This window comes from Zingiber officinale, chromosome 1A, assembly GCF_018446385.1.
Source record: "Zingiber officinale cultivar Zhangliang chromosome 1A, Zo_v1.1, whole genome shotgun sequence".
Classification (NCBI taxonomy): domain Eukaryota; kingdom Viridiplantae; phylum Streptophyta; class Magnoliopsida; order Zingiberales; family Zingiberaceae; genus Zingiber; species Zingiber officinale.
This window is the reverse complement of record NC_055987.1, coordinates 131,143,180-131,158,535: the sequence shown is the minus strand read 5'-3', so window position 1 is coordinate 131,158,535 and position 15,356 is coordinate 131,143,180. Positions and strand designations below refer to the sequence as shown.

The following is a 15,356-nucleotide window of genomic DNA, read 5'->3' as shown; positions in this document are numbered from 1 at the left end:
TCTCTCAAGCTCAGAAGTGATCAGAAGAATTTTGAATTGTTGGTTGATGAGTTGAACCAATGGTTCAATTGGTTGAATTTTATATCAAACCGAAATTGATTTGGATATTAATTCATTTGTTGAATTGCATAAATTTACAAAATTGTAGAAAATATATTTTGCATAATACTGATCGAAATTAATATAACTAATTTGCTAGGATGTCAAAATAAATATTTATTGATAAATATGACCATTACCAGGTGGTGGCTAAAACTATGTTGTACTAATGTACCTATTTTTCTTCCGTAACTGTTTTTCATTTCAGGCGCCAAATTTAATTGAAAAACAGGGGGAACGGTAATAATATAAGCAAATATTCTTCAATCAAACCTTATCTAAAAATGTACAAAGAAATTGACTAGTAGAATTATTTATTAGGTGATAAAGCATATATTTTGCCCTACTTTAAGCTACGAGGAATCTTCGAGGAGCAAACAATTTAGAAAAACAAAGAGAAATCTTCACATCCTATAATGTCATGCAGTTACGTTTGACAAATGCAAATTGAACAGGGCACCAAAAGTGCTTGATTTCTACCCTCAACTAGCTCTTTCTGGATAAAAGAAAAATATGATAAAATCAGAACTTGGAGTTAGGAAATCATTTCCAACATTATTGCAAAACCAACATCTTATCAAGAATGGTGTTCTTAGATGCATGATAACACGTAATATACTGACTAGCTGTGCGGTTCGCCAGCATCAAAAAGCACATTGCAAAGCAGTTTCCACCTTGTAGCCTCTCCTCTCCTCTCCTCTCCTCTCCTTGCCATCATAGATCAAATCTCTTTTCAGGCCTTCTGTTTCCTCTTCTTGTTCTTCTTCTTCTTCTTGCTTTTGTGCTTGCTTTTGTTCTCTGTATTGAATTTTGGTTTCTTATACTCTGGCACATCCTTGAGGTTGAGCTTTGACAACACCAGGCAATATGAATCCCAATCTGTTCTTCTGAGATACTTAAGAAGCTTCTTTCTGGTTTGGAACATCTGCACCAGCCCTCTCCTCGAGTGTTTGTCCTGTGATCCGACAGAAACGCAATTTAAAAACAACAATGACATCCATGATCAATCATGCAAAGAAGATGAAGAACACTGCAAAACGCTTTGTTACCTTTTTGTGTAGAACATTGTTCAGGTACTTAATTTTTGTAGTAAGTAACGCCACTACACAAAAAAATCATAGTCAACATGTTAAACATCTAGTGGCACGTAATTCACAACCATGAAACAAATTCATAGATTCCAAGAAAATCATTATATGGAGATTTTTGCTGAACAATAACAATAAATGAGAAAATATAGCAGCGACAAGTATTGAAGTATCCACAACATAAAACCCAACAGCCTTTGTTACTTGGACTCACCCATCCTCTCTCATATTAGTGTCCTAGGAATCGTCTTCCTAGGATGAAGATTGAGTGTGGAGAAGAAAGCAAGAAGAAACACGAGGACAAAGAGAAGAACCAGAGGAGAGACTTGCTTTGACTAGGAAGACGAAGTGGTGCTACGAATAACTTGTAATTGTTGGAAGATGCTGACCGGTTAAATAATAACTAGGCAATGAGGGATGGAGAGGAGAGTGGTGCATTAAGATTCTGCAGTATGAGGATTGTGGGGAAGAAACCATGAAAAAAAGGAAGACAAGTCTAAAACATATCATTCTTCCTATATGAATCAAATCAACTCAATTTGGTTCATCATTGGTTCAATAATAAATCGTTAAATTTGGATCTGATTCACAGACAGTTCAAATCCAAGGCAAACTCAACTTGATAAGATAGTGTCTTTAAAGATTCCGTATTACAAACTATGCAGTGTTCATGGAGCTATCCACACCCTTAGGCTAACCTATTTGTTGAGAAACGATGATAGAAAGATAAAGGCAAAACATACTCCTGCTGGTAGTAATGTAAAGCACCAAGCTTATGGCCACACAATTATTTAACCTATCATTTCATGTTGCATGGTTGGCCTAGTCAAATTGACCAATTTGTCTATCCTACAAGCTCAATCTAGGACTTTGAAACAAGTAAATAATCTTGCATTTCATAGACAGGTGGAATGCCTTATTCTATTTATTAAAATAAGGAATAAATGAAATTGGATCGACATTGCACTAGGATGTGGACACTACCTTATGGGAGCATTAGAATTCACACATGGAATTGATTTCACTCTATTCTACAGTACCAAGCATAGTTAACCCAATGTTTGTTTCACAGAACAGGATTGATCAAGATTCAAGAGTAGAAAATTCTTATACAATGAAACAAAATCACATAAAAAGAACTTCCATTTGACCTGTTGCCAAATAGTTTTATCTAAAATATGAACTAAACATATCTTAATCAGACAATTTTCGTTTAACTAGTGTTGTTTTTTATAAACAAAATAATTCATTTATACCTTGACAATTGATAACACATCATAGCTACCAATTTTTTTTCATAGCCATAGCTAATGTTCTTTCAGAAATTCAGATGGTCAACCAGCTGTTGATTTTGAGGCATCTAAAATGAATAGCTCCAAATTTTTACCTTGAACCCTTACAGAACCACAATCCGATTCAGACATTTTAAATTCTTCTCTGACCCCTTTTAGCTCCAACTTCATCTTCTCCGCAGAAGACATGTTATCGGGATGGAAATACTGCAATAAACAAAATTTATTAACACCAAGGAAGTGTATAATATTGATAGATCAAGCTAGTAAACCAATCATAACATAACATCATGATTTTAACCTTCTCTAAGAGATGTTCCTGAGGGGGGTTTTGCATGAACTGTGGTAAAGGTTGCCCAGTAAGATTTGAAAGGATTGTTAATCTCTGAACTGCTCAAATATGAATACAAGTAATTATATACTTGCAATGACTAAGAGATGAAAAACGAAGAGCAAGCCAGTCAAAGAAAGCCTTACTGTTGGAGTTCTTCTTGGTTACTGACTGACTGATTGACGCTAGGCTATCTCGGAGATCCCTGAATGATAGCCCACCCAACCTCATTTCCGATTCTTTCTCTTCTGCTTCCCTCAGCTTAGCCAGCCTATCATTCAACTCTGTCAAAGAGAATTCCTTGTTGCCCTTGTCAGCTACTTCAGGCCTCAGCATGCGGAGCTTCTCCCCCAACTCATCATGGCTATACGACCTTAAAAAATCTGTCCTTGGACCTTTTTTGGCTTCTCCCTGATCGGCTTTCTCCCTCAACTCTTTCCCGAATATGGATTCGGGCAAATTTTCTCCTCCGAGGATAGACGGGCCTTTCTCCGGCTCGCCTCCACGGATCCGAGTGTCTTCACGGAAGGGGCTGAAATTGAACGGTCTTGGAGGGAAGCTGTCTCTCCGAAGGCCGCTCGGCGCGGACGAGTCCCTAAACTGGCGGAGGCTCTCGCGAATGCTGTCAAATGACAACCCTTGGCTCTTCCTGTCAGCCATATCGTCACCGGCCTTCGAAATAGTGCTGCTTTTGAAGATCTCCTGGAAGGATAGGGAGGGAGAGGACGCGGGGCGCTCACCGGCGGCGGAAGGTCCACGGAGGCGGAACTCGGCCAGGTGCTTGCGGATATCATCAAGTGAGGAGGGTTGGGAACTCGGAGAGGAGAGAGGCGGAGGCGGAGGTGGATCGGCTGGGATCCGGCGGGGAGGGGCGGGAGGGGCCTTCAGCCGTTCCTTGATATCGCTGAATACGGAAGAGTACGAGGAGCGAGGAGAGGGTGCCGAGGGCTCGGAAGTGTCTGCATCGGCATCGGGAGGGGGAGGCGGCGGCGACGAAGAGGATGAGAAGGGGCGGAGAGACCGGAGAGGTGTTAGGGTTTTAGACTTGAGTTTGAGGTAGACAGCCGCCATGGCGACAGAACTCTCCGCCACATGTAGTCAAAAATTAAATAGGGACGCAATTTACTGATGGATTTTTTCAGGGAGGTCCACACTCCACACCCATTTTCTCTAAGCACAGCTCATTTTCTAAATGCATCTAAAATTTTTTTAACACAAATTGTTTCTAAATACGTCCTATAATATTTCTATTTTATCTTTTATAAAAATCCTAAAAATCTTTTAAAAAAAATATAGCATAAAAAAATGCATCTTCAACTTTCTCTTCCACCTCCTTTTTCATCTCTCTCATCTCTTTAGTACATGAACATCAATTGCACTTGGACAACTTGATTTCTAATAATACCATCAAACACCAGTGAACGCTCGTTCGACTTTTCATTTTGTTCTACATTATCATTACATATATAAAATTTTATTTTTATTAGATTTATATTTAGTTTTTATTTAGTGTAGAAGCTTACTTGAATTTGATAATTTTTTTGATATGAAAAGACTTTAGGATATTGAGTTATTGGACTTGTAAAATGTATAACAGAGATATAATGAAAATCAAGAATTTCAATCATGCGTCATTTGACCCTAGTCCATGGAACACATTGCTGCTTGTTTGATTACCATTGGCCGAACACACTAAGATATATTCGATCATGGTCCACCAAATGCAACATAATACGTTCGGTCGATGACCACCGAACGTAACTCATGAATATGTTCAATTTATGCCTCTAACAGCCGAACATAGATGGATTTGTTCAGTTGTGTATTTGTGAATACATTGTATTTTGTTCGATTTTGAGTGACCAAACAGCTCCGTTTCTTTTAAACAACATATGTTGATTGTATATCTAATTTAGTGCAGTAAAAATGCTAACGACATTTTTAAGGAGAAATATATCAACGACTTCTGACAGAAAGTGTTGAGAAGAGAGACTTGCACGAGATATACAATCATCACAAGAAGAGTTACAATCATCACAAGTACCCAAAAAGAGGTATCATCATAAGTACCACAACAAGAAGATATGCATGAAGAGGAGCTTCTGCAAGAAAAATTTATCTTTAGAAATGAATGAGGGTGAAGGAGAGCAAGCTCTCATTGGAGGGAAGAATGAAGTGGTCCGCATGATCCATTACTATTGTTTAAAACACACATAGCGTCAAAATTTTAGTTTGGTGAAGAGAGAGATGTGCTCAAATGTCTATATCACACAACCAAATTATTACAATGGGACTTCTATTCAGGAGTAGTCCAAATGTGGAGGAGTCTCTTTAGGGACTCTCATCTTGATCATGTGAGGGAGATGTTATACCAGAAGCTGAATAGAAATTTAATTGTTACTTTTGTGGAACGTTGGCAACCGGAAACCAATACCTTTCATGTGCTATTTGGACAGATGACAATCACTTTAGACGACGTGTATTGTCTTCTTGGTCTACTAGTGATAGGGATTCCATTATAGCATACAAGCGATGACAAACCTTACATTGTTAACAGATTAGTCGATTGTTCAGTGTGACATTGAACGAAGTTAATAAGTCCTTAGAGGGTGCGAGGGGTTCATCTATAAAGTTAGAGTGGTTGCGCAAAACTTTAGTCATAAATTTACTAACAATTATGATGATTACACTCTAACATATTCAGCGAGGACGTATTTGCTTTATGTTATGAACTGCACTCTTTTTCCTAACAAGACTTATACCTTGGGTCTTAACAGACCTCTTGGATTTTTTTTAGAGGATATAGGCGTGATACATAGGTATGCATGAGATGCTGCTACTTTAACTCATCTATATCGACAGTTGGGGCTTGTATCTAGGATAGGGGTGAAATAAATTTCTGGATATTTGATATTGTTGGAGGTAATGAACATTCTGTATGCATATTTGTTTTATTATTTAATTATCTTGAATTTAATATGCTCTCTCACATGTATGAATGGATATATGAACATAAACCCAATGACTAGGCCTCCTCACGACCTATAATATAATGTTGGTGAACCACTTGCGATGAGGCGGTGACAACATGCACATGTTGGAGCATCTTTAGAAGGTGTATAAGCATATAGAGAGTGGTTGAATTCGCTTAGTTCGAATGATGTGAGTACTTAACTTATTTTATTTATTTATTTTTTGTTATATACATATTCAATTATTTGACTTAGCGACATATAATGTGAATACATTGCAAGTCATTTAGGATTCATATGTTGATGTGAAGCATATCTGATCCTGTCCGAGCACTGAGTCGACGGACACTGGGGACGTGACACTCTCCGCTGTCTCCGACTGGTGATATGGATCTCCGACGAACCTGCAAAGAAGCCGAGCCAGGAGGGGTTTCCCGGCGACGACCTTCCGACGCTCAAGTCAGGCAATGAAGAAGGAGAGGAGCAAAGTAACACTACTGTGGCTACAGTGATGAGAATCACATCTCTCCGTCGAAGTCTGGGGGTCCTTATATAGGACCCCGGGGAGGCGCGAGCACGCTTCTCGATGCATGCACGCTTCTCGATGCGTGCACGCTTCCCCAAACATACCTCGGTAGGGTTGTGTCAGAAAAGCATATCTGACGCCATTCCACAATCACCCGAGCATATCCTTGATATGACGGTGGAAACTTCCATCGTACGATACTCCGTCCGCTCCGGCCGCCAACCATGCTGTTTGTCGGCGGCAGACGTCTCGAGGATGATGTTACCAACTGTCACTTTTGTCTCCTTACGCTCTTACCTGTTCCCGGGCCGAGCGGACTAGCCGCTCGACGCTCATAGCCTCCGGGAATGCGCATACCTCGGCCCGGGTGGGGAAGCCCTACTCATGTGCTCGGATGGGATTGTGCCTTATTGCCCTATGGCCCGACCGAGCAGCTTGTCCGCCCGGCCCATAGACTCTTTCTCCTTGAGCATAGGAAACCCGGCCCCTGGTCGGGCTGTCTTTCGTCCGGTCCGAGAGACCCTTGGCGGGATGTCCGGTCGGCCGGATGCTCGGTCGGCTTGCCACTCTGCTCGGCACGACTTTTGTCCGCTCGGCACGACCTTGGGGTTGACCCTCTTGACCATTAACCTCCACGTGTCGTTGACCTCCTGTCAACGAGGGTCCCCCATCCTTACCACCGGATCACATGCCTCCCCCTCAAGTCTAGTCGAAGGAGGCGCTAAGTCTGATTGACTGGACTATGAGTTTGACTAAGCGACAGCTATCCTGCCACTCCCAAAAGTGTACCTCCGCTCGGCCACTATGGGGTCGGATAGCGCCGGTCGGCTAATTGCCGAGGGCTACCCAACTAATCTGTGATGATGTCCGCGGGATCTTCTTGAAATGTGTGCAAATCTCCGCAATTATGGTTGAGCACGTGGGTTCTGCCTCGTGATGGGGCTCATTAAATGCCCTCCTCTAACTGAGTGTCACGTGTCGCTGTTGACGTCATCACACGGCCGCCGTCTTACGCCCGCCGCAACGTTCACCGGTTTGAAATGGACGGTTGGATGCAGGCCTCGGGTTATGTGACCTGCATCCGACGGCTCGGGCGGCTCGAGCCCATCCTTATAAAGCTCTCATCGCCTTCTTCCATCGCATTTTCGTCGTCGTGTGCTTAGAAGCCCTCTCCTGCGCCCCTTGCTCCGGTGACCTCATTCTTCGGCACTCCGACGACCTCTTGCCCACTTCTTTCGATCTCATCTTCTCTGTAAGGTTCTTTGCCTTTCTCTCTTCGGTTCTCGTGTTTTTCTTTGCGTTCCTTGCCGCATTCTTGCCTTCCGGTTACTGTTCCGTTCGTCTTCTCTGAGCCTTTGCGTTTTCTTTCGATCTCTGCCTCCTCCACTGTTCCGGCGATGGCTAGCTCTTCCCAGCCCTCGGACCTCGTTCTCGGCCCATGGTATACTACCATGGAGTCGCGGTTCGATCGGTGGGACGCCGAGAGCCTGATAAACGCCTTTGACATCCCCTCTGATTTTGAACTGATTCTACCCTCTCCTTTCGCTCGGCCACACAACCCTCCGTGCGGCACTATCTGTTTTTTCCGCGAACAGTTTACAGCCGGTCTGCGGTTTCCTCTCCACCCCTTCATCGTTGAAATTTGCAACTTCTTTGACATTCCCTCGCCCAGTTGGTTCCCAACACTTTTCGCATTCTGTGCGGAGTTGTGGTATTATTTAAGATATACAACATTTCCCTCCGCCTGGAAGTCTTTTATTATTTCTTCTATCCCAAGCAGTCCGAGGCGGACACTTATCTGTTTCAGGCTCGACCCAGCTTAGTCTTTTTTGATAAATTGCTCTCTTCCAACAAACATTGGAAAGAGAACTTCTTCTTTCTTCGTATTCCCGGGCGGCTTCCTTTCCGTACTAAATGGCAGGTCGGACCGCCCACCTCTCCCAAGCTGAAGAAGTCTAAAACCCGACCGGACTACCTCCAAGCAGCGAATATGCTAGCCGGTCTGAAGCTCGACATCAACAGGCTCCTACCTGAAGGAGTGATGTATATATTCGGTTTGAGTCCGAGCCGGATCCCCCTTCCGAGCATCTTTGGTAAGAAATTTACTTGTGCATTTGTCTTGAGTTCTAACTGATTTTCTTCTCTTTTCCTTGTAGCAAACATCGTAATGGAGTCTGTGCTGCTCGGGATCTTGAAGAAAAAAGTGGTCACGCTCGAGGCAGCAGCGGCCAAGGAAATGGAGCAGTAGGACATTGCTCCGGTTGGCTCTCACGAGGGTGAGAGCGAGACAAATGCAGGGGAGTCGGACGCTCAGGCTTCGCCCGCGGAAGCGACTGGTGGTGCAACTTCCAGCAAGGGCCCTTCCATTCGGGAGGATGACTTTGAGCCCGACAACGAACTCCCCCTCAACCAGAAGAGACGGCGTGTTGAGATGTCGCTCCGCTCGGCAACCTCCGCAGTGCAAGCGTCCGAGCGGACGGGCACCACATCTCCCCGCGGCAAGGCGCCATCGGTCGAGGCGCTCTCCTCCGACCGGACCCCCTCTCAACTGGATATGCTTGCGGCCCCCATCGAAGCAATGTCGGTCACCTCCCTTCCTCCTGTACCCCGCCGAGTCCGTCACTCGGGCATTCTGTCCACAATGTCCAGCCCCGCCTCCGATCCTTCGGCGTTCGCTCACACGACTCCGGGCCGACGCCGCACTATTAAGGCCACCCTACACCTCCCCACTGAGGCTTTATGGCTGAGTCAGATCAGCCGAAGGCTCCTGAACACATGATCACTATCAAGGGGCCCCTTGCTGAGATGTGGGTGGACGTCCGGGCCCGTGTCGTTGTGATGCTGGTCGGCAAACTAGCTGACAGCCACATGCAGCAGGCCACAGGGATAAGCTTCACTCCTGTTCTTTTATGTAGTCTTTTCGGTTGGCATTTTAACATTCCTGTGTATACCAGAGATGAGTTAAAGACATTGCTGTCGCCAGTCGCTTGGCCTTGGTGGAGGAAGAGTTGAAGAGACTGAAGGGTCGGGGCGACCTGTCTTCTTCTCAAGGCCCTTCCTATGCCGAGCTGCAGAAGGAGCGCGCAAAGACCAAAAACTTGCTGGAGGCCGAGCGGAAGAAGACGACCGACCAGGCCTACATGCTGGCCCAATATGAGAAGCAGGTCAAGACCTTTAACCGGAAGATAGAACTCGCCACCACTCGGAAAAACACCGCTATCGCCGTCCTTGAAGCGAAGAACGTGGAGGCCCGCGCCCTGAAACAGCGGGTAAAAGAGTTGGTTGATCTGTTGGACCGCGAGAAGAAGGGCCGTTCGGCCGAGGCGGCGACTCTCATGAACGATTTGAAGGCCCTGCAGGAAGCTCTCGACGCTTCCCACACTGCCTTCAAGGAGTACCAGGAGGCGGAGCCAGGTAATCCTGGTACCAGGAGTACAAGGAGGCCGAGGCGGAGCTAGGTCGTGTCGCCACCTTGAGGCAGAAGTACATCCGCTCGGAGGAATTTGCCGAAAAGGTCTGTGACCGGATGGTCATTGCCTTCGAGTTGGTTATCACCGTCACGCTGGACTATCTAAAGTCCAAGGGTCAGCTCCCCGAATCCGTGGTCATCCCTGCTACGGAGCATGCGGCGCTTCTCACCACCATTCCGAAGCATGTTTTTAATTATCTAGAATGAAGTGTTTTTTGTAATCCTTCCGATCGGTGAACTTATAATTTTGGAATGTCAATTTTTGCTCTATTAACTTTTTGTGAAGTGTTTCTTGTAACTGCACCGCTCGACCTTCATTCCGCACGGAACTTCTGTTAGTATTTCGTTAGGTGTTTTTCTCAACTGCGCCGCTCGGTCCAACGACCTTCATTCCGCATGGAACTTCCGTTAGTTTTTCGTTGATCGGCGCTGGTAAGCGCACGCTATTGTCTTCTCCCCGTCCTTAGGATCAAGGTTTGCTGATCATCGGCCCTAGATGCTGGGCCTCAGTCTATCTGCGTGACGCTGTCCCGTCCGGGGGGTTATAGTCGTCGGTTTGACTCTGGAGTTTAACGTCGCCGCTCGACGGTCTTCGAGCCGGCGATTTATAGTCGTCGGTTCGACTCTAGAGTTTAACATCGCCGCTCGACGGTCATCAAGTCGGGGGGTTTATAGTCGCCGGTTCGACTCTAGAGTTTAACGTCGCCGCTCGACGGTCTTCGAGCCGGGGGGTTTATAGTTGCCGGTTCGACTCTAAAATTTAACGTCGTCACTCTACGGTCTTCATAAAGTTTTGCCGTTTGGCAACAAATGCTCATATCCTTTGTCTTTTTCAATTTTTACTCCTGCAGCCAAAGGATACAGACGAACAAGGCATACATGAGATAAATTACACCGGCGCACCTTTTACCCCGCTCGGTACGGTTGGAGATGATTTGCGCTCCACGATCGTTCTAGCCGCCGTCTGTTGTCATCTTCCAGAGAGTATGCACCCGATCGGAGCTTCTCGATGACTCTGAAGGGCCCTGCCCAGGGAGTTGCCATCTTACTCACATCGCCGACCGGCTTCACTTTTTTTCATACTAGGTCACCGACCTGGAATGCTCTGAGAATTACACGTCTGTTGTAATTCTGCTTCATTCTTTGCCGGTACGCCATCATCCGGACGACTGCTTTAGCTCGTGCTTCGTCAACTAGGTCCAACTCCAGCTGTCTCCGCTCGACATTGTCCCCATCGTAGTTCTGGATATGATCGGATTCGACTTCGATCTCGACAGGGACGACCGCTTAGCCCCCATATACCAAGTGGAACGATGTTACCCCGTTCCCTCCTTTGGGGTTGTGTGAATGGCCCATAGCACACCGGGCAGCTCGTCTACCCAGCTTCCTCCCATGTGATTGAGCCGAACCCGAAGTATTCGCAGGATCTCCTGATTGGCTACTTCGGCTTGACCATTGCTCTGAGGATACGCCACGGAAGTGAAGAGTTGTTCGATGTTGTACCCTTTACACCATTTTCCGAGCTCCTGATCAACGAATTGCCGACTGTTATTTGAAATGAGCCAATGAGGAATGCCGAACCGACAAATTATATGCTGTTAGATGAAATTCTTGACCATCTGCTCGGTTATTTTGGCCAGTGGTTCGGCTTCGACCCATTTGGAGAAATAGTCGACCGCCACTAATAAAAACTTTCGTTGCCCGGTCGCCATAGGGAAAGACCCCACTATATCCATACCCCACTGGTTGAACGGGCAGGATACAGTAGATGCTTTCATCTTCTCCGTTGGCCTATGGGAGAAGTTGTGGAACTTCTGACAGGAAAGACAGGTAGCGACGGCCTGAGCGACGTCTTCCTGTAGAGTTGGCCAAAAGTATCCGGCCAGCAGGATCTTCCTAGCCAACGATCGCCCGCCCGGATGACCTCCGCAGGATCCTTGATGTACTTCCTGGAGAATATATTCTGCGTCTTCCGAGCTGACACATTTTAGCAGAGGGCGGGAGAACGCCTTCTTGTAAAGCTGGTCTCCAATGAGCGTAAACCGGCCGGCTCTCCTCCTCAAAAGCTGGGCTTCCTCCCGATCGGACGGCGTGGCATCCGAACATAAAAATTCTATTATAGCTATTCTCCAATCGCTTGGAAATGCGAGGCCTTCCATCCGGTCGATGTGCGCCAACAAGGACACCTACTCAATTGGCTGTTGGATGACGATCGACGATATTGAGCTGGCAAGCTTGGCTAATTCATCCGCTGATTGGTTCTCGGCTCGGGGGATTTTCTGTATGACAACCTCGGTGAAGTTACTTTTGAGCTTTTCAAAGGCCTCCACATAGAGCCGGAGCCTTGCACTATTTATCTCGAAGGACCCCGAGAGTTTTTGAGCGGCCAATTGGGAGTCAGAGTACAATATCACCCGGTGGGCTCCCACATGCCGCGCGGCCTGTAGACCGATTATGAAGGCCTCATATTCCGCCTCATTATTTGTTGCCCGATAATCCAGACGGACGGATAGGTGCATCCGCTCTTCTTGAGGGGAAAGTAGTAAAATACCTATTCCGCTCCTGAGCCGAGTGGACGATCCGTCCACAAATACTTTCCACAAAGCTTCGGGTTCGGGATTCTGTACCTCAGTTACAAAATCTACCAAGGACTGCGCCTTGATCACCGAGCGGGACTGATACTGGATGTCGAATTCACTGAGCTCCGTCGTCCACTTAATGAGCCGCCCGGACGCTTCCGGATTTAGGAGCACCCTCCCTAATGGGCTGTTCGTCATAACGACGATTGTGTGCGCCAAGAAATAAGGGCGGAGCCTCCGTGCGGCCAGGATTAGTGCGAAAGAAAGCTTCTCGAGACCAGTGTAGCGGGACTCAGTATCTTTTAAAATGTGGCTCAGGAAATACACTGGCTGCTTCTCTCCACCTCCCTTTACCAGTGCCGAGGCGACAGCATGCTCGGTTGATGACAGGTATATACAGAGCGGCTCAGCCACATTTGGTTTAGCCAGCACAGGTAGTGAGTTGAGATAGGCTTTTAGTTCTCGAACACCCGATCGAACTCCTGATCCAATTGGAGCTTGGTTACTCGACGTAAGATCTTGAAAAATGGCAAGCTCCGGTCAGCTGTCTTAGAGATGAATCTCGACAATGTCGTTATCCAGCCGGTGAGGCATTGCACTTCCCTCAGATTCCTGGGAGGCAGCATGTCTTGCAGTGCTTTCACCTTGCTAGGGTTTGCCTCTATGCCCCGTTCGGTCACAATATATCCCAAGAAGCGCCCGCCTTTTACTCCGAACAGACATTTTTGGGGGTTCAGCTTGACTCCATACCTCCTCAGTGTTCGAAAGGTTTCTTCTATGTCTGTACAAAGATCGACCGCTCGGAGTGACTTGATTAGTATATCATCCATGTAGACTTCCAGGTTGCACCCGATCTGCTCCCGGAATACTTTGTTCATCAGTCGTTGGTATGTAGCCCCAGCATTCTTGAGTCCGAACAGTATCACGTTGTAGCAGTAGGTGTCGTCCGCAGTAACGAAGCTCACTTTGTCCTAATCCTCTCGAGCGAGCGGCACTTGGTGGTAGCCCTGATATGCATCCAACATGCATATCAGCTCGCACCCCGAGGTAGAGTCTATCAGCTGATCGATCCGGGGCAGAGGGTAAAAATCCTTTGGGCATGTTTTGTTTAGATCCCGAAAGTCGATGCAGACTCTCCATTTGTTGTCTGGCTTGGAGACCAGCACCACATTAGCGAGCCAGCTCGGGAATTGCACCTCTCATATGTGGTCGGCCTCCAGTAGTTTCTCAACTTCAGCTCGGATGATGACGTTCTATTCAGCACTGAAGTCCCTCTTCCTCTGCTTCATCGGCCGAACGTCTGGTCGGACGTGGAGTTCATGCCGCGCTACGCTCGGCGAGACCCCCGGCAGTTCATGAGTTGACCAAGCGAAGACGTCGCAGTTTCGCTGGAGACATCCGATCAGCTCCTCCTTTTGGCCTGCCTCCAGGTCGGACACTATGAAAGTCGTGGCCTCCGATCGGGTAGGGTGGATCTGTACCTCCTCATTTTCTTCATAAACTAAAGAAGGTGGCTTTTCGGTTATAGCATTTACCTCGACTCGTGGCACTTTCCGAGCAGACTTAGCCTCGGCTCGGACCATCTCTACGTAGCATCGACGGGCTGCCAGTTGATCCCCTCGGACTTCTCCAACTTGGTCTTCTACTGGGAACTTGATTTTCTGGCAGAAGTTGGAGACGACCGCTCGGCACTCGTTGAGAGCCGGCCGCCCCAAAATCACATTATACGTGGAGGGAGCGTCGACTACAATGAAGTTGGCAGTCCGCATTCTTCTGAGCGGCTCCTCTCCCAGCGAGATAGCCAGCCGGACCTGTCCGATCGGCAAAACTTCATTACCGGTGAACCCGTAGAGGGGGGTTGTCATTGACAGCAACTCGGCTCGGTCGATTTACAATTAGTCGAATGTCTTCCAGAAGATTATGTTGACCGAGCTGCCTGTATCAATAAAGATGCGGTGAATAGTGCAGTTAGCTATTACCGCTCGGATGATTAGGGCGTCATCATGCGGGACTTCGACTCCTTCGAGGTTCCTAGGCCCAAAGCTGATCTCGGGCCCGTTCGCCCGCTCCTGACTGCAGCCCACTGCATGGATCGTGAGCTACCTTACATGCGGTTTTCGTGCCATGTTGGAGTCGCCTCCGGTCGGCCCTCCGGCGATGATGTTGATTTCTCCTCGGGACACGTTGCTTCTATTCTCTTCCTCCCGAGCGGATGACCTGGAATGCTTGCGCGATGCCCGAGGTTGAGTCCTGGGCTGCTGATGATGTTGCCGCTCGGGGGATTTTCTTTCTACACGCCGACCAGGACTCTGGTGTTGATGTCGCCGGTCCGGCGAAGGCGATCGGCGGCGATAGTTCCTTGGCGCAGGATGAGCGATTGGGGGGAGGCTCTGACAATCGCGCGTGTTGTGGGTGGCTGACTGATGGAGTGAACTAAACATGGGAGTCCATACCTTCCCCCTGTGCTTAGGCCGATCGGCCGCTACCTGTTGAACAGCATGTGGCCTTGCTTGCTGATGAGGATGGGCTACCTCTACGCGGGGTCCTCTCGGTGGTTGATAATTGGAAGGCGGCTTCCGCTCGGCCTGAGCTAGTGGCTTGGATGGTGCTTCCTTTTTCCTCGCCATTTGAGCTTCCTCCACGTTGATGTACTCGTTGGCCTTGTTCAACATGTGGTCGTATCTGCGAGGCGGCTTTCTGATGAGCGAACGGAAGAAATCCCCGTCCAAGAGTCCCTGTGTAAACGCATTCATCATAGTTTCTGAAGTGACCGTCAGGATATCCATGGGCACCTGGTTAAAACGCTGGATGTAGGCTCGGAGCGACTCCTTCGAGCCTTGTTTGATGGCGAACAGACTAACGCTGGTCTTCTGGTAGCATCTGCTGCTCGCGAAGTGATGGAGGAATGCCGTGTGAAACTCTTTGAAGCTTGTGATTGATCCATCCAGCAACCTCCGGAACCATCGTTGCGCCGATCCCGAGAGGGTGGTGAGGAACACC

The 15,356-nt window shown here is 47.3% G+C and overlaps 1 protein-coding gene across 1 annotated transcript; it reads right to left on the bottom strand.

The window, feature by feature from the left end:
• Nucleotides 1-480: 480 nt before the first annotated feature.
• On the bottom strand, nt 481-3,913 carry LOC122033531 (formin-like protein 1). The gene is made up of 5 exons (XM_042592579.1): nt 2,957-3,913; nt 2,781-2,869; nt 2,575-2,686; nt 1,149-1,201; nt 481-1,054 (listed from the first exon to the last, which is right to left on the bottom strand). Exons 1-5 carry the CDS (start codon nt 3,879-3,881, stop codon nt 833-835), a joined length of 1,401 nt encoding a protein of 466 aa, XP_042448513.1. The 5' UTR covers nt 3,882-3,913; the 3' UTR covers nt 481-832.
• Nucleotides 3,914-15,356: the final 11,443 nt, after the last annotated feature.